At 34.9% G+C, this 23,906-nt stretch overlaps 1 protein-coding gene across 8 annotated transcripts in view; it reads right to left on the bottom strand.

The window, feature by feature from the left end:
- The window catches only part of ATP8A1 (ATPase phospholipid transporting 8A1), a 125,568-nt gene that overhangs the window by 71,080 nt on the left and 30,582 nt on the right, over window positions 1-23,906 (bottom strand). For 5 of the 8 annotated variants that reach the window (XM_075091581.1, XM_075091579.1, XM_075091580.1 and 2 more), the window contains 12 exons: window positions 22,990-23,059; window positions 22,264-22,391; window positions 18,084-18,195; window positions 17,021-17,186; window positions 14,406-14,533; window positions 12,646-12,723; window positions 10,075-10,163; window positions 8,037-8,081; window positions 5,160-5,232; window positions 2,731-2,836; window positions 1,159-1,241; window positions 924-973 (listed from right to left, as the gene is read on the bottom strand). In XM_075091581.1, coding sequence (XP_074947682.1) covers window positions 924-973; window positions 1,159-1,241; window positions 2,731-2,836; window positions 5,160-5,232; window positions 8,037-8,081; window positions 10,075-10,163; window positions 12,646-12,723; window positions 14,406-14,533; window positions 17,021-17,186; window positions 18,084-18,195; window positions 22,264-22,391; window positions 22,990-23,059 — 1,128 coding nt within the window. The remainder of the gene's footprint in view (window positions 1-923; window positions 974-1,158; window positions 1,242-2,730; window positions 2,837-5,159; window positions 5,233-8,036; window positions 8,082-10,074; window positions 10,164-12,645; window positions 12,724-14,405; window positions 14,534-17,020; window positions 17,187-18,083; window positions 18,196-22,263; window positions 22,392-22,989; window positions 23,060-23,906) is intronic. The other 3 variants (XM_075091583.1, XM_075091582.1, XM_075091586.1) reach the window with 1 other exon arrangement.

Raw genomic sequence — 23,906 nt, 5'->3', positions numbered from 1 at the left:
GATTTTTGTTGATTAATCTTTTTGCTTCTTTAGCTGAGCTCAAGGGAAACATAATGGGACAGGAAGGAAAACGATGACCACCTTCCAGTGGTACAATTACAAGTAATCATTCTAAGAAAAAAAGAGCTTCCTCTACATCGAAATCTCTTCCCCATCCTGTGCCAAAGTAAGCAACAGGCCTCCATGAATACTTAGAACACAGACTGCCTACATGGATATAATTTAAACAGACATACGTAACAAGTGAAACTGCATCCAGATTTCTTACGGGTACCTTTATAATTCCAACACCTTTGACAGAAATTTTTCACTGAAAGCAAAGTATGGGACAAACTCAGTTTATAAGAAAACTAGCTGGCCAATGCTCTAGTGATGCTGCTCAGAAGGGAACAGATTTCAGTCTAAAGTATTTAAAGAAGTCAAGCAAGTATATTTAAGTTCAAATGCAGAATTTCACTCTGTCGGCCAAGGCAAATAAAATTTATGTATAACACTTATTTAAAACTTTCCCCCTGCCCCCAAATAGTTTTTTTAAATAAAGCACATGGTGCTAGGTCGTTCAGAAACACATTTAGAAGTTCAAATACTTTTCTATGCTGTCTTCTCACATCAGTTTTTAAAGTTTTTAGATCAAGGGGGTTTCTAATCTTTGTGCAAAAGCAGAAGTGAAAATTATTAGCCAAAAAGGAGACAACAAAAAAACCCATATGTCTATGAAAACATTTTATGATAAAAGCAGCAGTGTGATCTTATTCATGTGTGCTGCTTTGCCTATAGTATGATGAGATATTGTAGTGGTAAAAGGCACACGACCTGCACACTCTGCCTGTACAAACATAAAAAATACAAACATTTTTATCCATAAGAGAAATTGATAAAAGTATTTTCACAAAAACATGCTACGAGCACAATATGCTGTTTACCTGGTAAATTCCAGGACATTTAGCAGTTCATATCTCTCTTCCTGTCCCAGCTAAAGAATAAAAAAAAACCACAAACACAAAAGCTTAGAATTAATGCAAAAAAACCCCAAGGAAATGAGCCAAAAAGAAACAAACAACATCTCAATGGACACATACCATGATGCAGTTATACAGAAATTATCTACTATAGCAATAGTAAACACAACAAGTTATAATGTTATTCCAAAGTACTTACAGACTCTATGATTACTGAGTCAGGTGTCCTTCCAGTGAATACAAAACGAAGATGCCTGGCTGCTCTGACCAACGCTCCTTCGTCTGCAACAAGTCAATTAGTGTTTTAGAGATGTACCAGAAAACTGTTAGTATACCCCATGATTTACTGGACACAGTCCAAGCTTTTCTACTTTTGACTTCATTTTTCCTTTATGGAATTTTAAGATTAGATGTGGTGCTGGAAAGACCTCTCTGTTTCTCCTGTTAAAACTGTGATGAAATGAGTTTACAGTTCAGAGAAAATAAATGCCCAAAGAAACATGCCTCTCAGCTCAGTAGCAAGAACATCCTCTTCAAAGTTTTAAGTTGCAAACTAATGAATTATATGTTCCAGTAGACACAATGACACCGCTTCATCAAGAGACAAGATTTCCTGACTTCCTTCTCCCTGTAAGCCTACTTATAGGCGGTTAGAAGTTTGGATGTTGGCTAAATGTTGCTTAGAGAACAAATCTCCTAATTGCTAGGCAAGTGCCTTACCCAGTAGGGCAATGGACAAGGTACTTTCCTTTTTGTGGAAGTTCTATATTAGAAGAAAAGAGTGATAAGTCATTCCTGTAAATGATAACTTCAATGCGTACATTCAGGAAACATTTTGAGCAGCAACCCAGACTTCCATAGGCATCAGCTCTCTCTGAATGGCTCAAGATGTCAGAACTGAATTTGCTCATCACGTCCAGTAAAACACTGCCATGGCCCAGTTAGCTTTATCGATGGCCCTACCTCTGCCCTTGTTTTCCAGTTGTTGAAGGACAAAATTTCCAGAGAAATGGCCACCTAGGAGCTGGGGCAGACAGGGAAGAGGAAGGCTGGAGACTCCCTGTGCTACATGTAATTTCTCCCATCATAGCTTGTCATAGTACCTTAGCTAGCAGAGGTAACAGCTTAGTATTATTAAATAAGTTAAAGTAATAACTTAAAAACAATGCTATTAATAATTAATTTGTTAATATAATCAATAATAATATTAATAAATAAATTAATAGTATTATTAAATATTAAAACAGCTGAGTATGTTTTAACCATTTTGCCTTGTTCATCATTTTGTGCTATAATCTTTCCTCACTCGCCAGCAGAACTTACTACAACGTTTACCCTGGTAAAAAACCTTCTTGTTCATTTTTGATTACAAACACAACTTTTGCTCTAAATCAATACCATGGTTACCAAGTACAGATTAGGTTCACAAACGAGGACACCAATTTGTCTCCTGATTTGATTTCTATTTGCATTCAAGCAGTTTCTTCAGACTTCCACAGCAATCTGACAACACCTTAGGGATACTGGATGGTTAATCACCCTTTGCCCTTATACAATCCACAGGACATCCATATGTATTTTCTAACACAAATTAGAAAAGTCTAAATTCCTTTTTGACAAGACTGATTTTAGCTGACACCAATACTTTTTTTTGAGGGATATGTTTTCTTTTTTAATTTCAGAAGATATCTTAAAAAAACAATAAATTTTGAATAAAATTTGCTTGTTGAGAATACTTTACCATATGTTCACTCAATTATTTGATTCTCACCTGGAGATGCTGCTTGATATATAATCTTATCACCTTCTCTTTCTGGAACTGCTGTATGACACACTGCCATCATTGTCAAAAACTCACATATTATAGGTGCAGTTGGCTAAAAAAAAAAAGATGACAGAAAGTGATTAAATGAAATGTAATAATAGATATGGAAAAATAATAGTGAAGAAGTTAATGAAAGCTTTTTCATCTCTTCTTTAAACTGTCAACAACAAAACAGACATTATCTGTGCACTAATTTCAGCATGCAGAATAACTTCTTGCTGCTGTACTTCAATATAGGCTATATAGACAGAATTTAGTGGCATTTGCTTTTATAACAATCAAAAGCAGATAACCAGAAACACAGAGCAATTCAAACTAGCATTTACAGGGAAGGTAAGTCTGAATAGGACGAGGGAAAACGGCCTCAAGTTGCACCCAGGGACGTTTAGATTGGGTATTAGGAAAAAATTCTGCACTAAAAGGGTTGCCAAGCACTGGAACAGGCTGCCCAGGGAAGTGTTTGAGTCACCATCCCTGGAAGTACTTAAAAGACGTGTAGACGTGGCACTTAGGTACATGGTTTAGTGGGACATAGCAGTATTAGGTTTACATTTGGACTCGATGATCTTAAAGGTCTTTTCCAACCTTAATGATTCTATGTTTGTATGAATGCTGTATTGAAAGAATTTTATTATTCCCTAAAGTATCTTTGGCTGTTGCCTTTTTTATTAAGAATATTCATTTTTACATTACTTTTGTCTAATACTATATTTGCCAACACTTTTTAGGAACCTTTGGAAAGATCTATCAATGAAACCCAAAAATTGTGTGGAAAATGCTGCAAGGTCAGACAGACAGTTTTTAAAGGAAGACATTTAGATTAATGTCTCAGGCACTTCAGAGTCTACAAAGCTGAAAGAATTTTAAATGATTTAGCCAAGAGAGGGGAAAAGAGTATATATAAGCAAAATAGTTGATTGTTTTTGACTAATACATCTAATATTTGCAAAATGAATGAACTGACTTCTGAATGGCTGGTCAAAAGAAACCCCAGCATTCCCCCAAATAAGCTCAAAGCAGCTGCCACCTCAACTGAGTTTTTTTCGTAGCATATTTATAGTATTTCAGACTAAGAGAGTCAACAATGAAGCTAACACTACAATTATTCTAAAAATACAATAATCTCTGAAAACCTAACTTGATTCCACAGTGCAGAAACACTAACAGGATCAGGTTTCTGCCCTCTTCCACTGAGGGCCCCCAGATCCTCTTAAGATGCGTTCAAAAGGCTGAATTAGATTCTTTTCCAAAGCACTTCAGAACACATTTAACACACAGTGGTGAAACCTCCCCTTGAATTTTTGCCTGAATTTTTACTTTAAGATGTACACAAGTGCATTTTTATAGCTTTTAGATATATGTAAACTCATACACGTACACACAAACACTCAATACTATAGATCTACCAGAAAACTTCCAAAATTCAAATCACCTGCACACCAAGGATTCTCTAGACAAAAGCAGAAACAGGATGATGCCTCTTCCAAGTCTATGTTACTAGCACTGAAACTGCCCTGTGCAGGTAAGTACAGGAGCCCCCTCTGCTTTAAATATGCTTGAGAATTGCACACACATATCTAGTATTTAAGACTGCTCCATTTGTAGGGAAAAAATACTTCACTATCTGCCAGTTATCCTGAAATTATCCTCCCAGGAAGAAAAAATTTAAGGCAATGAAAGATTAATTTATTTACACTCTTCAAATACAGAAAAAATGGTTACACATGTAAGGTTCTTTGTTATGACTAGGCAAAAACACCTCTTGTACAAATGACAAACAGAAAATGGTAATGATGGTACTGTTTCTTAGTCAAATCATGAACTAAGCTACTAACTTCTTGTGGAATATATTGTCTCTTTGGGACAAACACCAGACTCTACAATGCCTGTTTTATTTCATCATCTGAACTGATGCTCTAACTTCATGGAAGTATGTACAGAAAACCAACGTATATGGTTAATTCCTGACTCTTGTCTGAGCCTGGGCACAGAAATACTAAGTCATGGCAGGTTAGTAAGTTAACTTGACTGATCCTGAAAGCTTTGATGGATGTCGTGACTTCATATGGATAGGATGACTAAGGTTAAAACACCCATAGAATGAAGAACATAAGACACTTATATTTCAGGCTCATAACACCTAAATCACACCATCAAAAAAAAAAAGGCTCTCCAGAAGTGAACGCAGGATGTTTTTTCCAGGTGGATGTAATGAACATGTATCAACAACAAGCAATTATAAAAGTATTCATGAGGGCATGCTTATTTTGTGTAAATACATAATTCATTTTCCTTCAAAGGTCATCATCTTTCAACTTACTGAAAACAATGGTTTGATTTCAGAAAACAATGGTAATTGTTTCTATATAACTTACATGATTGCTTTGAAGATTCTCCAGTAATGATGAGTCACTAAATGTTTTTTCTTCTCCATTTTGTGAGCCCTGCCTAGAAATAATTAAGTGCAAAAGAGAACATCATTAGCATATTCTTAAAAGTTCATCTACAAATCATCCACACTACTATGCTAAGGTCAAACACAAATTTCAGTTCTCAGCTGTTACAATAAAGGCTGCAATCACATATTACAAGAAAATTAAGTTAAAGGGTACTTGTTTCGCATCGCCAGAGTTTATCTAACTTTAATAAACCTTGATTCATTTAAATACACTCAAATCCAGGGAAGTTTTTCTGCTGACTTCAGATAATGCATGACAAAATAAATCTACAATGTAAGACTGTGGCTTCTTGTCTTCTGATCTCCATAGAACGAGATTATCGGAGAGACTCAGAAGAAGATATCACATATTTTTGAGAAATCAGCAGCTTTGCAATAGGTTTGCAAATGTTTGCAGAAAAGAAAGTCCAGTATCTGAAAGGGGTAGGCAAACTGAGTTCAGACATGAGGGAAGCCTGCAATGGAGAGAGCTTGTTTTCTACTACTAATGACCAAAAAGGAATGTAGTAAACTGATGTATGAAAATGACACAGAAACAATGGTGAAGTAGGAAGGGAATGAAGAGATGCAATGTGGAGATGGTTCTGGAGAAATAAAGTCTTACGCTAACATCTCTCAAATTGCACAAGTCTTCTGGCTGAAGCTAAGAGTTCAAAAAAGGTAGATACTTCTAGGAAGACTTGTTACTGCAGCTGACTCTTGAGTATTAATGCAATGTAGTTGAGAATGAATCTCAGTAAAACAAAACAGTGCTGAAAAGCAAACCCAGTTGGAGGAAAGTATCTTTTAATTTACTTTAGATTTTGCCTCGGATTACATATTCTTAGAAAAGAGTGAAAACATTTGGTGATTTAAGTTGAAGGGTAAGCCACATACATTAGTGGCAGTATAAAGATTTTTTTATGAAAACCACAAGTGAGCTGTTCTAGTCCTGCACTATCATGAAGGAATATAAAACGGCAGCACCTCCTCTATATAACCACTCAAGAACTACTTTTTCTAAAACCCTATTATGAGAGTGAGAAAATTGATGCATCCTCATTCACCAAGATTTTTTTTCAAATGCAATCCATATGGATCTTGAAGTGCTGAATGTTAACAACTTCAGATACATTAAATTTGTTTACAGTCAAGGTTTAAGCCTTGTTTGCTTAAAGCTCCCTGACAGAAAGACTTCAGGATATTTTCCAGATTCTCAATGTTAAAAAAAGGGAAAATATTTACAGGTATGCAGTGTGTCAAAATGGAAAACAATTCTTTCTAATACAAAAAATAAAGATTTAAAAGATTTGGAGTTCAATACATTAGTCATTTTAGGATTAGAAATGTTACTATTGTAAAACAGATTATATTAATTACAATAGATTTACAAACAAAGAAAATTAAGTATCTTGTTTTGTAAGTATTTACAAGGCATTCACCACTTATAAAAGGGAAGTACTGGGGGTTTTTTTGAACTACTCTTCAGGCATGAGTTTATCCATGTCAGATGTGCTTATCAAGATTTTGATATGTATTAGTCAAAACCAGTCTTATTTCCTAAATATCTTAGAAGGAAGCATGCTTAATTTCATGTAAGCGTTGCATTATTTTAATGAAAGCACTCACTTGTGCATAGTTAAGCACACTTGTACCCTTTACAAGAAACATCTTGCTGTTACATCAAATGAGGATATTCAGGTCAGGTAAGATTTTGGGGTATGCATGTGCACCACATTTTATGTGTATGTGGGGGAATTTTTCTTTTTTAATCTAAAGAAAGAATTATTAATTCTAATCTAGCAAAGCAAGTTTTTCCTTCAAATATTTTAAACATAAGGTGAGAACATACTACAGTTTTGTGTGACATATCTTTCTGTGACTTTTGACAAGTACAATAGTGATAACTTAGACTATAAATGACATTTGCTCCAATCTATCTGAGCTTATTTTGAATGCTATTGCAAATATTTAGTTTAAGAAAGAATAAGAAAGAAGATCATGCAGATGGCAGCAGAAAGGAAGCCAGGACTTAATCCTTCCTGAGGTCCCTGTTAAGAGATTAATGTTGGCCCCAAGTTTATTTGGGTGCTTTAATCTCAGTTTCAGTTAAGAATTAGGTAGTACTAATATCCTAAAACTATCTGTAGGAAGTAAAATGTAACAATGTATTACATATTTTTCACTCTCAAATATGGACTTTTTAAACAAACGTATTAGAGATTATTACTAACCTATTACTAAGTACACTAGAAAAGTGCAAAGTTACCATAATACCAACTACCTTAATAGGTAAGAAAAATTTCTTTACTTAGGAAAAATTTCTTTACCGAAAGAGTGGTCAGGCATTGGAACAGGCTGCCCAGGGAGGTGGTGGAGTCACCATCCCTGGAGGTGTTAAAAAAATGTGTAGATGTGACACTTCAGGGCATGGTTTAGGAGACATGGTAGTGTTGGGCTGATTATTGGACTTATGATCCTAGAGGTCTTTTCCAACTTTAATAATTCTATGATTCTATGAATTCACGAAACTTTCCCTCCAATAAGCAGTTCTGAATTGTACAGGATTGTCAGTAGAATAACTGTACTATACCTCAGTGACCCTACTAGCAATTCTGTTCCAGAGTACACAACCTAATGCCGTAGAATTCTGACGGCATAAATTTGTATAAGACTTGGTCCGCATCAATTTGAAGTTAAAATAACTTCTGAGTGAAATACCTCACATCTAGCTCTGTTCCTAATAATCTCACTCACTGGTTTTAAGCTTGAATCTTCAACAAACACCACATGCTGAACGATTTTTAAAGCTTACCAATCATCTGAAGGAACACTATAATCCTCAGGCTCAGGGCAATGGCTGCACAAGAAGTAAGGGAAGAACAGAAAGAGGGAGAGGAAAAGAATCATACAGGCTAAAAAAAATTGATCATGTATAAAAAAAGAAGTAGTTAATGAAGTTAAACTGCTAAAAAGAAGTTTTAAGGGTATTTCAGCTGAGTATTTTGCTAGTGTCTAGCTAACAAGAAAATACTGCAAAAATATGTTTCTCTTGACGCTTCATAAAATATAAACGATCATTTATTTCAACTAAAAGTTTGTCTACTTACTAACTTATACCAACAGATATAAAGTCATTTGCCCTCTTCACAAATCTTGCTTCATACTTCCGTATCTATACTTTGTTACAGTTTCTCATTAAACAAAAGGCAGTTTTTCAAATATCTGAAGCCATGCTAATGCAGCTTGTCTGGCTGAGTTCACAAAATGCTGATGAACAAAGCTAGCCATAGCACACAAAGAACCCAGCCCTTCACAATTTAAAACACACTTAGAAAGAAGAGGCATGGGAGACAGAACAGTCACTTTTACCCTTTTCTGTGTTCCCAACTCCTTATTTGCACCAATACAGAAAGTTAGAGTGACTCTCTTCTCTGAGTAGCTATGAGAGATGCTGTAAAGGCTATTCACTGTAAAGAGAAACTCCTTCTTCTAAACAGTGATGCTAATCATAAAATTGGTCTATGTCTTTTCAAAATGGGGTGGATGGGAGCTGGAAAGTATAGCAAGAAAAATCATAATTTTTTTCTATAAAATACATTCACACCTAGGCTTCATAAAGGAGGAATTTTAAAATTTGTGCTAGACCAACTTCAGATGAAGATATATAATGAACTGAATATCAAATACTGGTTTTAAGTGTCATTACCATTAACGTATTTTTTTATCTTTAAAAACTGCTATACAAAGAATTTGAAAATAGTTAGCTCAGAGCAGTTCCTCTGAAGTAATAAAATTAGCTCATGTGGTTGAAATTGAGACCAATATATATATCTACACACACATTTATATACGTATTTGAAATATCAGGGTTAGAACTGTATATTATTACAACTGTTAATTGAAAAAATCATCAGTATGGTTAATGCATTAAGGATCAAAGTTTTTTCAAAACAGAAAGCTGAGATTAGACTCCTGAAAATTAGGATATTCAAAGGCATCCACACGATAAAACCACAAAAGACAAATCACCACCTTTAGCACAAGCCCAACACTTTTTCGTAGCCTCTGCCTGGTCTCTGCCCAATTCTAGAGGTGTGTAATTATCTGCTACTGAGTGCTCTGAGATTGGCCCAGGCCCAGCATCTCACATGCTGGTAAGCCACACTGGCATTTACAGTGTAGGTGCTTCTGCTCTATTTTATTGCTTTAATGATTTTTTTTCAAGTAAACAGTGTTAGAAGTTTGAGGCTTTTACAAACTCTGTTGAAGGAGCTGGCTGCCCCTGCTGGCAAACAAACAGTAAAATGCTTTTTTTTGCATGTATTTGGAGCGATTTCTTAATAGCAACATTGATATTTGGAGTTATGCCGCTATACCAGCATTCATAAAAGCCACTTGGATGGTGGCTATAGTACTGTAGTTCAGGCTACAGTACTGTAATTCACATTCTTGTTCATTCTGCATATTATTTAGTGCAAGAGCATGTGCCTACATATAAGATGAAGCATGGACAACGATACAAATTGCTGCAAGTATGATGGAAGACATTTTTTAGTAACTACATTAAACAGACCGAGCAATAGAAAAAACATGCATACAGAAGCTGTGTCACAGCAGTAAGCCTTTGATATCTAAACTTTATTTTTGTTCCTTTTTGCAAAAAAGTGCCATGACTGAAGTGATGATACCTCTTATAAGTAACATTTCACAGTCACAAACAAACTCACTCCTAGTTGTATATATTTCCAGGCATAAGTTTATTTTAACTGTAGTATTAATGCACAGATACATCTGCACAGGCACAGGAAAAGAAAGGCACACAGAGAAAGAAAGGATATAAAAATGCCTACCCATAAGCAACTCCTGCTACAGTACACTTCTTAAATTGCATGACATTGCATGTCAGGGTACCCGTTTTGTCAGAAAATATGTATTTGACCTAAATGAATGATAAAATTAATTATACATTAACATTCAGCAGTTATTTACATATCTAGTACATTTCATGACTATCAACACACTAAATATTTTTACCAGTTCTGCAATCTTTACAGGAAAAAAACCAAAACCATTAAATAAACATGGCATAGGCACAGTCTTGATGCCCATTTCCAAACACAGTAATCAACCGAGATATCGGGAAGCTTAAGTTTGCTTCAGTGCATGGTGGTATACTTAACTATTCCTCCCTCTACATATCATTGAAATGCGAGAACTCAGTGAAGACCAATGGCTCTGCTAGTAAAACATTCAATTTCTCACAGAAAGCAACACGGTAAAAGAAAATTATCTTTATGCATTTCTAAACCCCTCTTTCTGACACAGAAATATCTTCTTAAAGCCAAGACATTAGTAAAAAGACAACAGTTCAGAAATGCCAAGTTGCAGAAATAGAAGAAATATGTTCCTTCTACCTACTCTAGCTCTCTTATTTCCATAATACCATGAACCCTTCCTCTCCAGAAACTACTAGTTAAAGTATTTTAAAAATTGAAGCTGAAATACATGTATCTGTGATATATTTAGTTCAAACCAAATCTTAAGAAAAAAGTTAATATATGAAGAAATGAAATGAAGAGATGAAATAAAGGCTCTATCAGTCAAAGGTAAACTTCAATTTTAATTCATTAAAATTTATTTCTCATTAAAAAAAAAATCACAGTATTCTTAATTAGGAATTAACTGCATTACAGATGGAGGTAATAAGGCTACATATTAGTAAAATTTACTTGGCATCTCCTGTTTAAAGATTCTGTTTCTGAGGGATTATGACTTAGCCAAATCAGCAGTTAAAAGAAATTTTCCATGCCAGATTTATGCCTCAAACTGTAATTCTTTTTTTTTTGTGTGTGTGGGCAGAATGGGAAAGCAGGAATTGCAGCTAAGAAAACTTAATGTTTTTCTCCAACACCAAAGTTTTGCCTTTCTTAAAACCTGAAGACTCCTGAGGAAAACCTTCTTTTCATTATATGCAGCCCTTGTACTTCAGAGAAGACACGTGCCCTTTTGTTAGCAAAGACTCCTTTGGTCTCCCTACAAAAATCTGCTCAAATTAAGAATCTGTCAAAAAAATTGAGATCTCAAGACCTCTGGCTAGATCTTGGTGGTGGAGGAGACTTTGCTGAGAAACATAAGAAAATAATACAAGAACTGTCAAAATCAAAAAGAGGCAATGTGTCTGGGAATGTGAATAGCAAGCTAACTGCAGAGAGGGAAAAAAACAGAGAGATTGTGTAAAAGGAGGCAGAAGTAAAGCTAAGATTCAACTGAGTCTGTTCCCCACTAGAGGAGCTTGTACTCCCCTTTAAGGCCAGGAAGAGAATCAAATTTTCTGCTGTCTGCATTCTTCCACCCAGAAGGCAAAGGCCCTGTCCTCTATGTAGACCAATGTTAGAACATGTTAACCTGCAACAACTATTTTCCTAAAAGGCATATCTTTTAAGTATTAGCCCCTAAGACTTCTTTACTACAAGGCTAAAATGACATTATTATTTATTGTTCTTGGAAAGCTAAAAACAACTTTTACATTCCCATGCAATAAACTAAAGAATTAGTTATGAGAACTTTTAGGTTAGGAAATGCAGGAATATGTATACTTGTGCATATAATACAGTTCAGTTAAATGAGCAATACTTTTTCCACAGAATCAGTTTACCATCACCAGTCAGTGTAACAGAAAGCATAATGTTTAGCATGTTTTTAAAGCAAGACTGCAAATACAATTGGCTGCAACAGCAAATACAATGTGTAGTGCTTCTGGAAGCATGCCCTGTGTTCCAACACACTTCCTACAAAATCACACTTCCATAAAATGAAGGACATACAATGAGTGATCTCTTGTGAAAAGCCTAACTGATTTTATAGTATTAGAAGAGAATTCTAAAGCGAAATGTAGAATTAAGTCCGAATTTCCAAGGCTTAATTCACCCGTGAGCCGCCACTCCATTCACCACTTTCAATCTTCAGTGGCAAAAGAAGAGGGAATGGATACAACTGTGATTCAGTCCTAGAGCATACCCACTGCCTCTTCTGAGCAAGGCAGAGTGTGTGAAAAAAATGACATACTAAAGATACACACTATCATAGTGTATTCACAGAGACTAAACTTTTGTGCCATGGACAGAACTCCTGATTTTGTAACTTTAATGATACACTTCAACCTTCTGTGATTACCACATACACATTGATACACAAAGCAGTGCTTGTTCATTTAATACTGGTTTCAAAAATTTAACTCCCACGTATTGCAAAGTGTTTTTAAAAACATCTGATAAAATGAAGAAAATAGAAAAAAGCAAAAAAAGACTAAGGCAAGAATATAAATTTTTTGAAATAAATCGTCGCATTATTTTAATAATTTAAATTTTAAAACCCCATGAATAATTTCACACACAGAGTTAGAACCAGTTATTTTTTTCTACCTGTCCAAGTTCTTCATTGAGATTGGAAGTACGAGCCATTGCAGCAGTGTCCGTAGGTTCATAGTGCATGTCTATGTCCTACAGATAAAAAACCCCAGTGCATATATTTAAAGATTAGACTTCTGTAACTTATTATAAAAAATCGAGTACATAAATACAAAAAGTAGGTGTAGTAGAGCAGACTGAACATGAATACAAGTTATCTACTTATGATTATTTCAACATGGGAAGCCACAGACACAATCAGATCACTTCCAAGAGTCCCCAGAAGAAATTAATTTCCTCTTTAAACCAAAAATCTATATGATTCTTTGAGATTTTACTCTGATTATTTCCAGTTATCTTTATTACTGGAAAACAGTTGTACCCATGCATCTATAATAGATATAGCAGCAAGGAGAAATACTACACTGTAGCACTTAGAGAGCAGTCAGGCTTAGCCATTTCTATTGTATGTGCTACCAGTCATTTCTAAATAGCAAGATAAATCTACTTTGAGATAAAAACATGAAGATAAATTTAACAGTAAAGAATAAATATAGGGTACACTGTAAGTGGTGGTGGGTTTTTTGTTTTTTTTTTACTTCTTAAGAAAATTAATCACAGTTTATTTTTAAATACAGTAAAAGATTAAAACATTGTGAAGTATGGCAATGTAGCACAACAGACTGCAGATGACCAACTCCTCTATACCAATACGATATGCACACAAAAAAATGTTTAAGATAAAAAACGTCCAGAGCCCCAGATTAAGATAAATTAATGACAACTAATCCCTCATGACTTCAAATGCTGGGGAGAGAGGAACAGAAGTTAAAACAGTTTTCAGATTTGTTGTATAAAGAGTTGCTAATCTACATGTTCAAAATGGGTGAGCCTTTGTTGAACACTTATTTTTGAATACAGAACATAAAGGAAGAATTAAATTGCTTTCTCTTATGTGTCAACAATTTGTTCTATAGCACAAAAGAAATTAAGAAATCAAAACCAGCTGACTGCTCACAAAAAGATTTTACTTTTAAAATAAAGGATACACTTCACCCGCTACTCCACACATGCTTCTATCTATATCTGCATGACATCATATTTCACACACAAATCTATTTCTGACATTTGATCAGATTAAAGAGTTGAGAATGGGATGATTAATTTACATTTGGGAAAAATGGAAAAATTGAAGGCATGCTACTAAAAGCACTTACATGGCTTTAAGAATACCTCACCCCTACACCAAACAGAGTAAACTCCTCTTTTTCCTCATTAATTCATTAAGGAAAAAAAATCAAAGGATGCCAAAATGATCTTTATATATCTTGTAAGAGATAATACTAACAGACACTGGCTTTGTAAAAAAAAAAAAACAAAACACATTAAACTATGGTGGTGGTGGGAAAACCAGCAAAATACTGAAAAAAACCAAAACATGGGCTATGCTTAGAAAGGATAATGAAAATGGACAAAACTCCACTGGACTGCATGAACTGGACTGGATGAAACTGATACCTGAATATTAATAATGAGAAAGTACAAAGCACATAAAAACATGTTCAAAAAGCAGTTTAGTGCAGGTATAAAAGCACTACGTAAACCCATTCATTATTACCTTCTCAGATTCCAGTAACAGTAGATAAACAGCATACTTAAGTATTTACATTAAGAAAAAGTCTGAAAAAATGTATACATAGACAAGCAATCAATCCTTTCACCTACTTGTAAACCATTTGATTTTAGAAGTCAATGCATAGTGTAAAAATACTTACCCAATTTATGAAATATGCCTGGATAAATTTAACAACTTCAAGCGTAACCAACAAACTGATCGGAATAAGATTATTGAAGAGAATGATGAAAGTCAAGAAATTCAAGCCAAAGTTGCTTGCTCCACCATCTGCCAAAACCAAAGCAAATAAAAACATTTAAGACCATACTTAAAAGTATGTATATACAGTGTATTCGGAGTATTGCATTAACTGCTGATTTTCAAAATGTTCTGTGTCTAAGAAGAATCTTGAGCATTAATTATAATATCACTTGCCTATAAATATGACCTCCATAAGAGTTAAGGATTTCTATTACAAAGTGGAGTTCAAATTCAGAGATATTTGCTGTCATCTCCAATTTCTGAAAAGCAAACTTACCAGCCATTCCCTCTTTTGCTACATTTTAAGATTATAATCTGGGAACATCTATATATAGCAACGAAATTCTAAACTCTGTATTTTAGAGTTTTGTATTTTTAAAGGGGGAAATGTGTAGTAGAATGAATTTTTTCTCTATCCACCCTCACACCTTCCTATTCCCCACCCCAATCCAGCAAAATACTACAAAAAAGGTAAATTCACACCACATGAAAAGAAGACATGAAAGTAGAGTTTAATTAAAGTTCTAAAAGAACTGGAAATGTGAATATTAACATATATAACAAGCAGTTTTACACTACTTTTTCCTTTTAAAGTTTTAGATAACTGTAGTAGTAGCACCTCAGAGAGGGTGAGAATGGGAAATAGCAGTCTGCTCTCCAGTACAGCTAAAGGGTAAAAGATGTAGCCTGCCTGTCTGTGTTCAAATATATCTCAAAGAAAAACAGCCTCAGACAGGTTTACACTAAGGAAATGTGGAGCTGGTTGTCACTCTAAGATCCAAGACAGCAGGTTTTGGATACTTTCATTAATACCAATTCCAGCATCAAATGAAATATGAGTCTAAAAGACCAAAGAGCTAACATTCACCATGACATTGATATTCTCAATAATGACTACCGAGAATAAATGAAGTTTGATACCTATTGCTACCTGTAAATAATATTCAGATGCTTATTGTTAACATGACCACTTTTTATCATCCACAGGCACCAGACTTTTTTTTTTTTTAATTAACTGAATCCTAATAGCACTCAGAAAGATGGGGCACTGCCAGGAATGTGTTTCACTACCACATAATCATTAAATAACTACACGGAAAGGGGAATAGATTGCTTCTTGAGCCTGAACGCAGCCTTAAAGGGCACACCTTACAAAACCCAACACAAGTTCATTTAATCATGGGGCATATATCAGAAAACAAACTGATCACTTGAAGGCTAATCAAGGGTAATCACTTGAAAAACACACAAAATATCAGTGGCCACTATTTCATGTTTCTGTTTTTCAGGAATAAAAACAAAAGCTTCTGAAATGCTTCACTACTGTACTAACCACATTCTAAAAACTTTTGAATTTCCCAGAAAAGAAAAAAAATTGCACTGAAAAGAAGAATCAGGTGAAAAATAACAAATAAGGAAGCATTTCCAATGCTATCCTTTTATGTTACTGGAAATTGTCAATATTCTACTAACGATTTCACTTTTTTCTACCTCATGATGGAAATATAAAAATTTTTTCTATTTTTTGAAAAACAACAAAAAAAAGCAGCTTCTTCCTCAGCATCCAAAAGAAGAGAAGCAGGGTTCTCAATAAACAACAGTTCATCATGAATGCAGACAACTATTTTGTTCAACAGGAACTTTAGGAGAGTCCCTTCAAATCAGTATTCTAAAATTTTTCTTTTAAAACTGACCAAACCACCCTGTAATTCCTACTCTGACTACTACATTCAGCAGCTTAGTATCCAAGACTCCATTGTTTCAGGAGCAGAAAGCCTAGTTCTCGTTCTACTACCTAAGTAAAGAAGGCTCTAGGCCCACTATAAGAAGTTCTGAAAACACGAATAATTGACTACAATGGATATATATCAAAAGTTCCTTTAAACCTAGTTCCCTCACTGAGGGTCAAATTATGTCAATATGTTGCACGCTGCCGTGAAGGCCCACATTGCCTTGCGTCCACCATGAGTACAGCTGCCCAGTATAATATGTTAGATGAGATCTTTAGTGCCTGTTTTATCTTCTTTAGGAGCAGTCTGCTAAGATCTAACGTTGGCAGGCAATTAATTACTCAGATCCCTGTATAGTAAAAATTATAAAGCCACAGCATCATTTCCTGGGATGAGGGAGTTTAAAAATTCACTGCAGCTTTGAATGTAATCCATTGGTAACAGCTGAAAATGGCTTTAGTCTGATGTCTAGAAAGCTGACTATTTATGCCAGTGGAATGCTGATACAGACCTTGTTGAGCTGCAGAGATGTAGAGGCTGAAAGGTGTAGAAGTTGAAAGGTGTAGAGGCAAACAGCAAAGCTCCCCTTCCTGAATTTAGCAAGAGCTCAGATGGCACAGTAGGGTAAATTTTATACTTGTGTGATATACCTACGCTAATGACTTTAGTCAATAACCAATAAAGAAAGACTGATAAAAAACACTAAAGGATGGTAATCATCCTCCTTTCCAAATATGAAAGACAACTGAACCCTAAAACATTAATATATTATTTTACATCTTACAATTTAGATCAAGATACCAGTCTCTTCCAGTATGCCTTCGATTCCATATAGCTGAACCAATAGAGCAGATCAAAGACATGGCAATAAGGATGCAGAACAGAATCAAAATCTGAATATTCGTAATTCGTTCCACATTAGACATTTTAAGGGGTGGACTTGTTGAGTTCTACAAAAGACAAAAAACAACAGTGGCTATTAAATATTAGAAGAGGTACCCACAGTTCTCATTTTTCAACTCACATGTTACTGTATCCTTTTCCAAATATTCTCCCAAATACTTCATCATCATAAATGGCATAACTGTTTCACTCAAAAGAAAAAAAAAAACCAGCAGCTTATAAATCCAGGAATTAGAGCTTTACATTTGTTGCACAAGCAGTTTAGACAATCACACAGAACACTCATAACAGCGACAGCTAGCAGTAGTTATTAAAAATGAATGTGCATACACCTTATGAGTGCTATGGAAGAGAACTGCTAATACAAACTATCGAACTTTTTCAAATGACTGTCTTACAAATTGGAAAAGCAATAAATGAGACACACATGACCAACCGGAAAGCATTCTTTCTTCTCAACAAACACACCTGAATTTTGATATTTCAAACAGCACAGGAAAAGTAATTTCAGTCTGAGAATGGTTCTCTTCCCTCCTCATTTTGCAAATAGAGTTTCACTTTGTTTTCTGACAAGAATGCTTACTTTTGTACTTGAAATAAAGCTCCGCAAGAGGGCAGCTTTAGGGCCAGTCAACAATAAAAAAAGATGAACAGGCAAGCTATAATGATTCAACTTCCTAATAAATAGTTTTCAAAACACAAGTTACAGTGTAGAATCAATGAATATGCTTAGTAGTGGAAAAACTGCTGTGTGGCTAAGTGACTAATAATAAAAGAAATCGCTTTATTTTTATTGATTTTTCTTCATAAGAATGATGCTCTGTTACTGACATTTTAACTTCTACACTGAATCTAGCCATGTTTTCTGAAAGGATTCTCTGTGCTGTGTAATGGCATAATAAGTTAACAAAGCAGATAATTTAGAGAAAATCAAAGTGACAAACCTGCATTAGTTTTGTGTCATGTCCTGTATAGACCACTATCCCATGAACCCACTGAGTATTTCTCAACTGAGCTCCTCGTAGAAGAATCTGATCAGATCCCAATGGAACAGTACTAGAAGGAAGGAGTTTTATATTTTAGCATTAAAACAATCAATGTGTTATTCATTAATAAATGTAATCAGCAGTCGTTAAAACTAATTTCTCAAAATTTAGATGATTATTGTAAATAGGCTAGGAACCTAATTTCCATAGTTAACTTTTCAGGATGGTTGACAGAGAGAAAACTTGACAGTTAAAAGCAAGTCCAAAAATCTAAGTTTGCAAAAATATTACTTACCACTTAATTTTGACTATGGATGCTAAAGATATGGTACTACTAAGCAAGCATACTGCAACTAACAAAGTCTAATTTTCTTGTGATTTATGATTATGAAGCTTTTTCTTAAGCATGTGCGGAAAGTCAACTATTCTTACAAAACTGGTTTTCCAAAACAGTTTTCAAATGTAATTATTTTCTGAACTCTCAACTTAATCCACTCTTCCAGTTAAATAAATATCCTTTATGTATGTGATTAACTATTTAAAATTCATAACAGCATTTCCTGCACCTTCCTGAAAATACAAAACCAGGTAAATGTACTTGTGTTATTCTTTTAGAACTGCACGGAGTAAATAAGGAACAAAACCTCAAAAGACATTGGAAACGTTTAACTGTCTTAAATTCAAACAGGTTTTTGGAATCAGTTCTTGAAGAAACTAGAAAAAACTTAATCTAGAAAAATATTTGCGTGCTTTTCCACAAAAATCAAACAACTAACAGACATCACCACACTACAACTTAGTCCACTTACTGTCTAGGAAACTAGCACAGAGCCTACTGACTGTATAGGGAATCATTCCCCCCACCAAGTAAGTAAGTTTTAGCAGCTGAAAGGTTTACTGATATTAATGGAAAATAATTTTCAGGTGCAGGCACTTCATCAAAAGAAGGAATCAGAAAAGAAAACCGAAATATAAAACATACTGACATTTACTTGCTTTCTAAATCTGAACTGTGCTGCTCTTGTATTTGAGATGTGTTCATAACATGGCAAAATTAAGAGAATAAACGTCCTTTCAAGTTCAAAAGGAACTGCTGGGTTTTGAATTACAGAAGAATCATCAAGAGAGAGTCCTGTTGCCATCAAAGATTGCTCTTACTTATATTTATTTATTTGCATTCCTTGATCAGAATCATTCTAAGCCTTTTGGACCATCCATTAGCACAATAGGTAGACATTTCAGTTAAGGAATGGATTACATGTCATTCCAAGTATAATCAGATATTTTTAGTCTAATAATGTTAACATGAATGTCACAGAAGATGAAAGAAAAATAACTTTCTCTGGTTATGTGCAAGTCACCCACAGATAAATGTGAAACCTTTTCAACTATTGACCTTCTCTGAAATGCCAAAAGACTTTCTGTCCCTTCTACTAATACAAGAGAGTCTAGGAAGCCATAAGTCAAAACCTTCCGCTCATAATTCTTGTACTCCTTGAAGAGCCAAGTGAGTTCTAAGACTCTTCCTGCCACTTCCTGACCTTCCTTTTTGTTTTCCCCTCTTAAAAACTGTCAAGAATACACAGTGAAGTCCTTTCTATTACACAATCCATTGATTCTTTTTTCCATCAGGACACTGGCTCTCAAATGGATACCATTCTCCAACTTGGGACAGGAATTTATCCTCAAGGGTCTGTTACTAGGAAGATAATCAGATGAGCATTGGGACTGCAGCCAGTGGGAGTTGTCTCCAGCAGAACTGGTGCACAGACCAAGGACATGAAAACAGACAGCAAAACAGCCAGGGGCATAAAAGCCCAGATCTGCCAGGTGTCATGCTACTGATCCTCAACACTGTGATCTTAACCCACCTTCTAATGAGGTGATGGTGTGATGACCTCACAGAGCTCTCAAGTCTCTACTTCCTGGCCTTAGCCTTCTCAAGACTGCTCCAACTCATCTGATTCTTCTTGCACGCTACATTACTAACAACTCCTCAGCAACATATTTGGGTTGTATTCAGTAAGGGATGTTCTCAGTGGGGAAATACTGTTTCAGCATACTTTCCTGCCAGGGCTGTCAAGGTTATATTAAGAGCTAATAATTTCTAAGATGCATCTGAAACCTTACATACCAAAATGTTTCTTAACAAGCATACTCAACTCCAAAATTTTCTTAAGAATGTCTTCAGTAAAACATTTACTTTAGTCTGGATAACCAATATCTGCCCTTGTTTTTAACTTGCTCGCCCCTTTTCCCTGAGCCATTGTCTAATCATAATTTCAAATTTATCCAGGCTAAAGAAATTTTCTCCTTTCGCTAGCTAATTGTCTTCATTGACTAAAACCAAAGGACATATGCTTCTGTGTATTCATGAGCATAACAAAGAGCTACACACTTCAGTGGTAAGAGTTAACTCACTCAAAAGCTGACGATGCCACAAGAACTTTTTTGGCCTCTTTTGCTCCACATATTTAGCCAAGAGGCAAGATAACTGTAGTGGAGTTCTACCTCCTTGAATACTGAGCATTCAAAAGGAAAAAGAGAACCTTTGGTTTTTTGAGTTGCTCTCCCATGAAGGGAAAAAGAAAAGACTGAAAAGGTCAACCAGATAGAACATTTATGGCACTCCAATGAGTTATCTAAAGAAAGAAGAGGGAGATAGATTTTTAGTATCCTCTGCTGCTTTTGCCAAAATGTTAAGATGGCAGTGGATACAGTGGAAATCACAACTGCTGGATCCATGTAATCTGGTAGGAAGGCCTTAAAGATCTGGATAAATAAATACCAGTTAGATGAATCTGTGCTACCTCTACTATGGGCAGAAAGAGAACTCATCCCTCATTTTTCAGGTTGGAAATAAGGTCAGGATCCAAAGAGAGTTACTTACCTGCAATTCTTTTTCACTGAAGGTAAATATTATATTAGAGCCACACTTTTGGAACTATCCTACTGCACTGGAACTATATCCAAAATATTCCAGAACTGAATTTCTCAAATGACAAATTACTTGACCAGCAGATGGCGAGCTCCTACATATTCTTGAGGCATAACAGCCATCAGCACATTTAATGTTTCTTTTTAAAATCAAATTTTAATATTAAATAATTAGATTAAAAAGAAAAGTATGTTTTTCCCTCTAGCCAGGGAGGAAGGATGAATGTGTGGATCTATTATAACTATTACCTTCAGAGAAGAATTACAGGTAAATGTTTTTCTCTTCTTAACGACAAGTACAGTGGAATTATAATAGATCCACACTCTTGCGAATGAGAACTCCCGGAATGCATCTGTAAGAAATCAGTAAATAAAAAATGGAATATAAAAAAAAAGTATTTAATAATTAGTTAGTACTATGTATATCAGTCTAAAACCACAAACATGAATAATATTGTATATGGAGAAATAAATGCCTACCAAATGAAAAAGAAATCCTGTAAATCTTTGGGAATGAAGGACTCAACAGTTCTGGATCTAGTAATGAATTTTATACTCCTAATACATCACATTCAGTTCAAGCCCACAGAATACTCCAAATAGCAATATTTGGTAAGCACTTAAGTATTTTAAGAATTTTTCAAGCAGTTTTACAAGCATATATTTTGTAATTGCACTGAGGCTGTCTATTTTTACAGAAACATACTTTCTGTAAGCTAAGGTATTAAACGTCTTTCAGCTACCAAATTAGAAGAATCTGAGGTATATAGTAATGGACTCAGTTCCACTCCAGACTTAGACAAATATAAGAGAACAATATAAAAAACAGACAAGAAACTGCTTCTATTCAGCTTCTATGATAGAAATGTTACAGGAAAGGAATGAGATGCTTAAGAAATTAGTTACTAAGTACCTATTCCAGAACTATTAGAATTTGATTAGCACTCCCTTCTATTATTAATAGCTATTGCTTTATGAAGGTCAACTAGTACAAAACCCCAAGTTGTAGACACTAGAATTACAGTTTAACCCCTCAAGTGTTTTTAAAGCATCAAGATTACAGCAGAAAAGATTTTTACCTCTCTAGTCTTAACAGAATAAAGAATTTACTATTTGTATTTTAACTGGAGCAGTTTAACAACATATAGCTATTGACTGTTAAATTGAATCTACTGAGATGATCTTCCCCAGATGTACATACCCATGCCCATCCAGTCTGATGTTTCCAACAAAGTCATAGAGGTGTCGGTTTGGGCTCTCACATTCAATTCTGCCTGAAAGTCTCATCAAGCTTTCTATGTCCTTTATATCAGATGTTAGGGGCAAACCCTGTAAACAAAATTAGTTTGTCACGACAAGAAAAAATCTCTTTCCAATACATAAGTCTATGTATTATAAATCTGATAGTGCAAAACCGAAAACCAGTATCCCTATGGGAACAGAATCAGACTGCTGCACTTTGCTGCCACACCGCTGGATGCTACAGACAGCGAAAAAGTCACCTTGGTATCTTAAAATATCATGATGAAGACAGGGTGATAACCAATCATATAAACTCAGCAAGACAGTTCCTGCATACAGACAGCATGCTCAGTCAAGAACTGCATTCCCTACCTGCCCCTCAAGGACAATACTGACACTATCAGCTTCTTTCTGCAGGGCTTCTCCCTCATCTATGCTATAAACCCAAAACCAATACCTAAACTAGAAATCTTTCTGCCTATTTTCCCAAAGAAAACCTCTAAAACAACGGCAAGGCACAGCTAAGGAGTAACCGTTTGTTCCTTCTGCTTAATTAATTGAACAAAAACTTTTATTCAAACCATTAAAATTTCAGTCTTCTAAATAGGCCATTAATTTAATATGTTTTATAAGCAGTAATAAACTAAAAGAATATTAGCAATATTCTCAAAAATGAAATTCCTACCTGTCGAATTTTTAAGTTTGTCTCACCATCTAAGTTAGATGTTTCAATGTAGCACATAGCTTGCGGCTCACTATTAAGAAAAAAAAATCCTTAATTTTACATGATAATGTCAAAACCCATGAACTTTCTGTAATATTTGAATAGCTATTTATGCAATCGTGTTTTTTTTCTTACCAAATTTTCAGAACTAGAATAATTTACAGCCAAATCTCTAAAACCAACAGTACTTTACATTTTCAGAAAAGCTTGCCAAAACCTACCTTCTTAGATGAAACACTGCTAAAAATGCTGTCCATAGTAAGTTTTTTGTGTTTTTACAAGGTGCAGGCACAAACGTGATCCATTCATAGTGCCTACTACTGTAGCCAGCAGTATATTAGACATGAAAGTTTTCTTTAAAGGGTTCTCTTATTAAGAAGTCTAGATTATGGATAACATAATACAGTTTTTGAAATGTATCTGTCCTCTATGCATTTTAAAAAGCTTTTTTATAAATTCAAATTTTTTAAGTTTATACAGAACATTACTACCTGAAAAGTCCATCTATTTGACACATACTGATAAAAGGCTTACTACATTTCATTTTTCCAATACATGTCTTTGATGTCTAACACAGCAGTGTTTTGTAAAATGCTTTTAGGTTTTAAAACATATTACAACCATTATAGAAGTGTTAACTAGGAAAACAGATACAGAAGGACAATATTATTTTTCTGCAAGTAGGTAGTAAATAGGAACAGGTCTAACAGGTCAGGATTTCTGAATTACTCCACTCAGCTCACATTTTCTGGACATGACGACAAAACACCTACTACTTATATCTATGATAGAAACAAGTTTTGATCCTGTAAAGGACAAGAGGAGTCATAAAAATCCCTTACAGCTTCAAAGAATAAGTGTTTACTCTCTACAGCACA

Source organism: Phalacrocorax aristotelis, chromosome 4 (assembly GCF_949628215.1).
Source record: "Phalacrocorax aristotelis chromosome 4, bGulAri2.1, whole genome shotgun sequence".
Lineage (NCBI taxonomy): Eukaryota > Metazoa > Chordata > Aves > Suliformes > Phalacrocoracidae > Phalacrocorax > Phalacrocorax aristotelis.
Note: the sequence above shows the minus strand (reverse complement) of the source record. Positions and strands in the feature narration are given on the sequence as shown.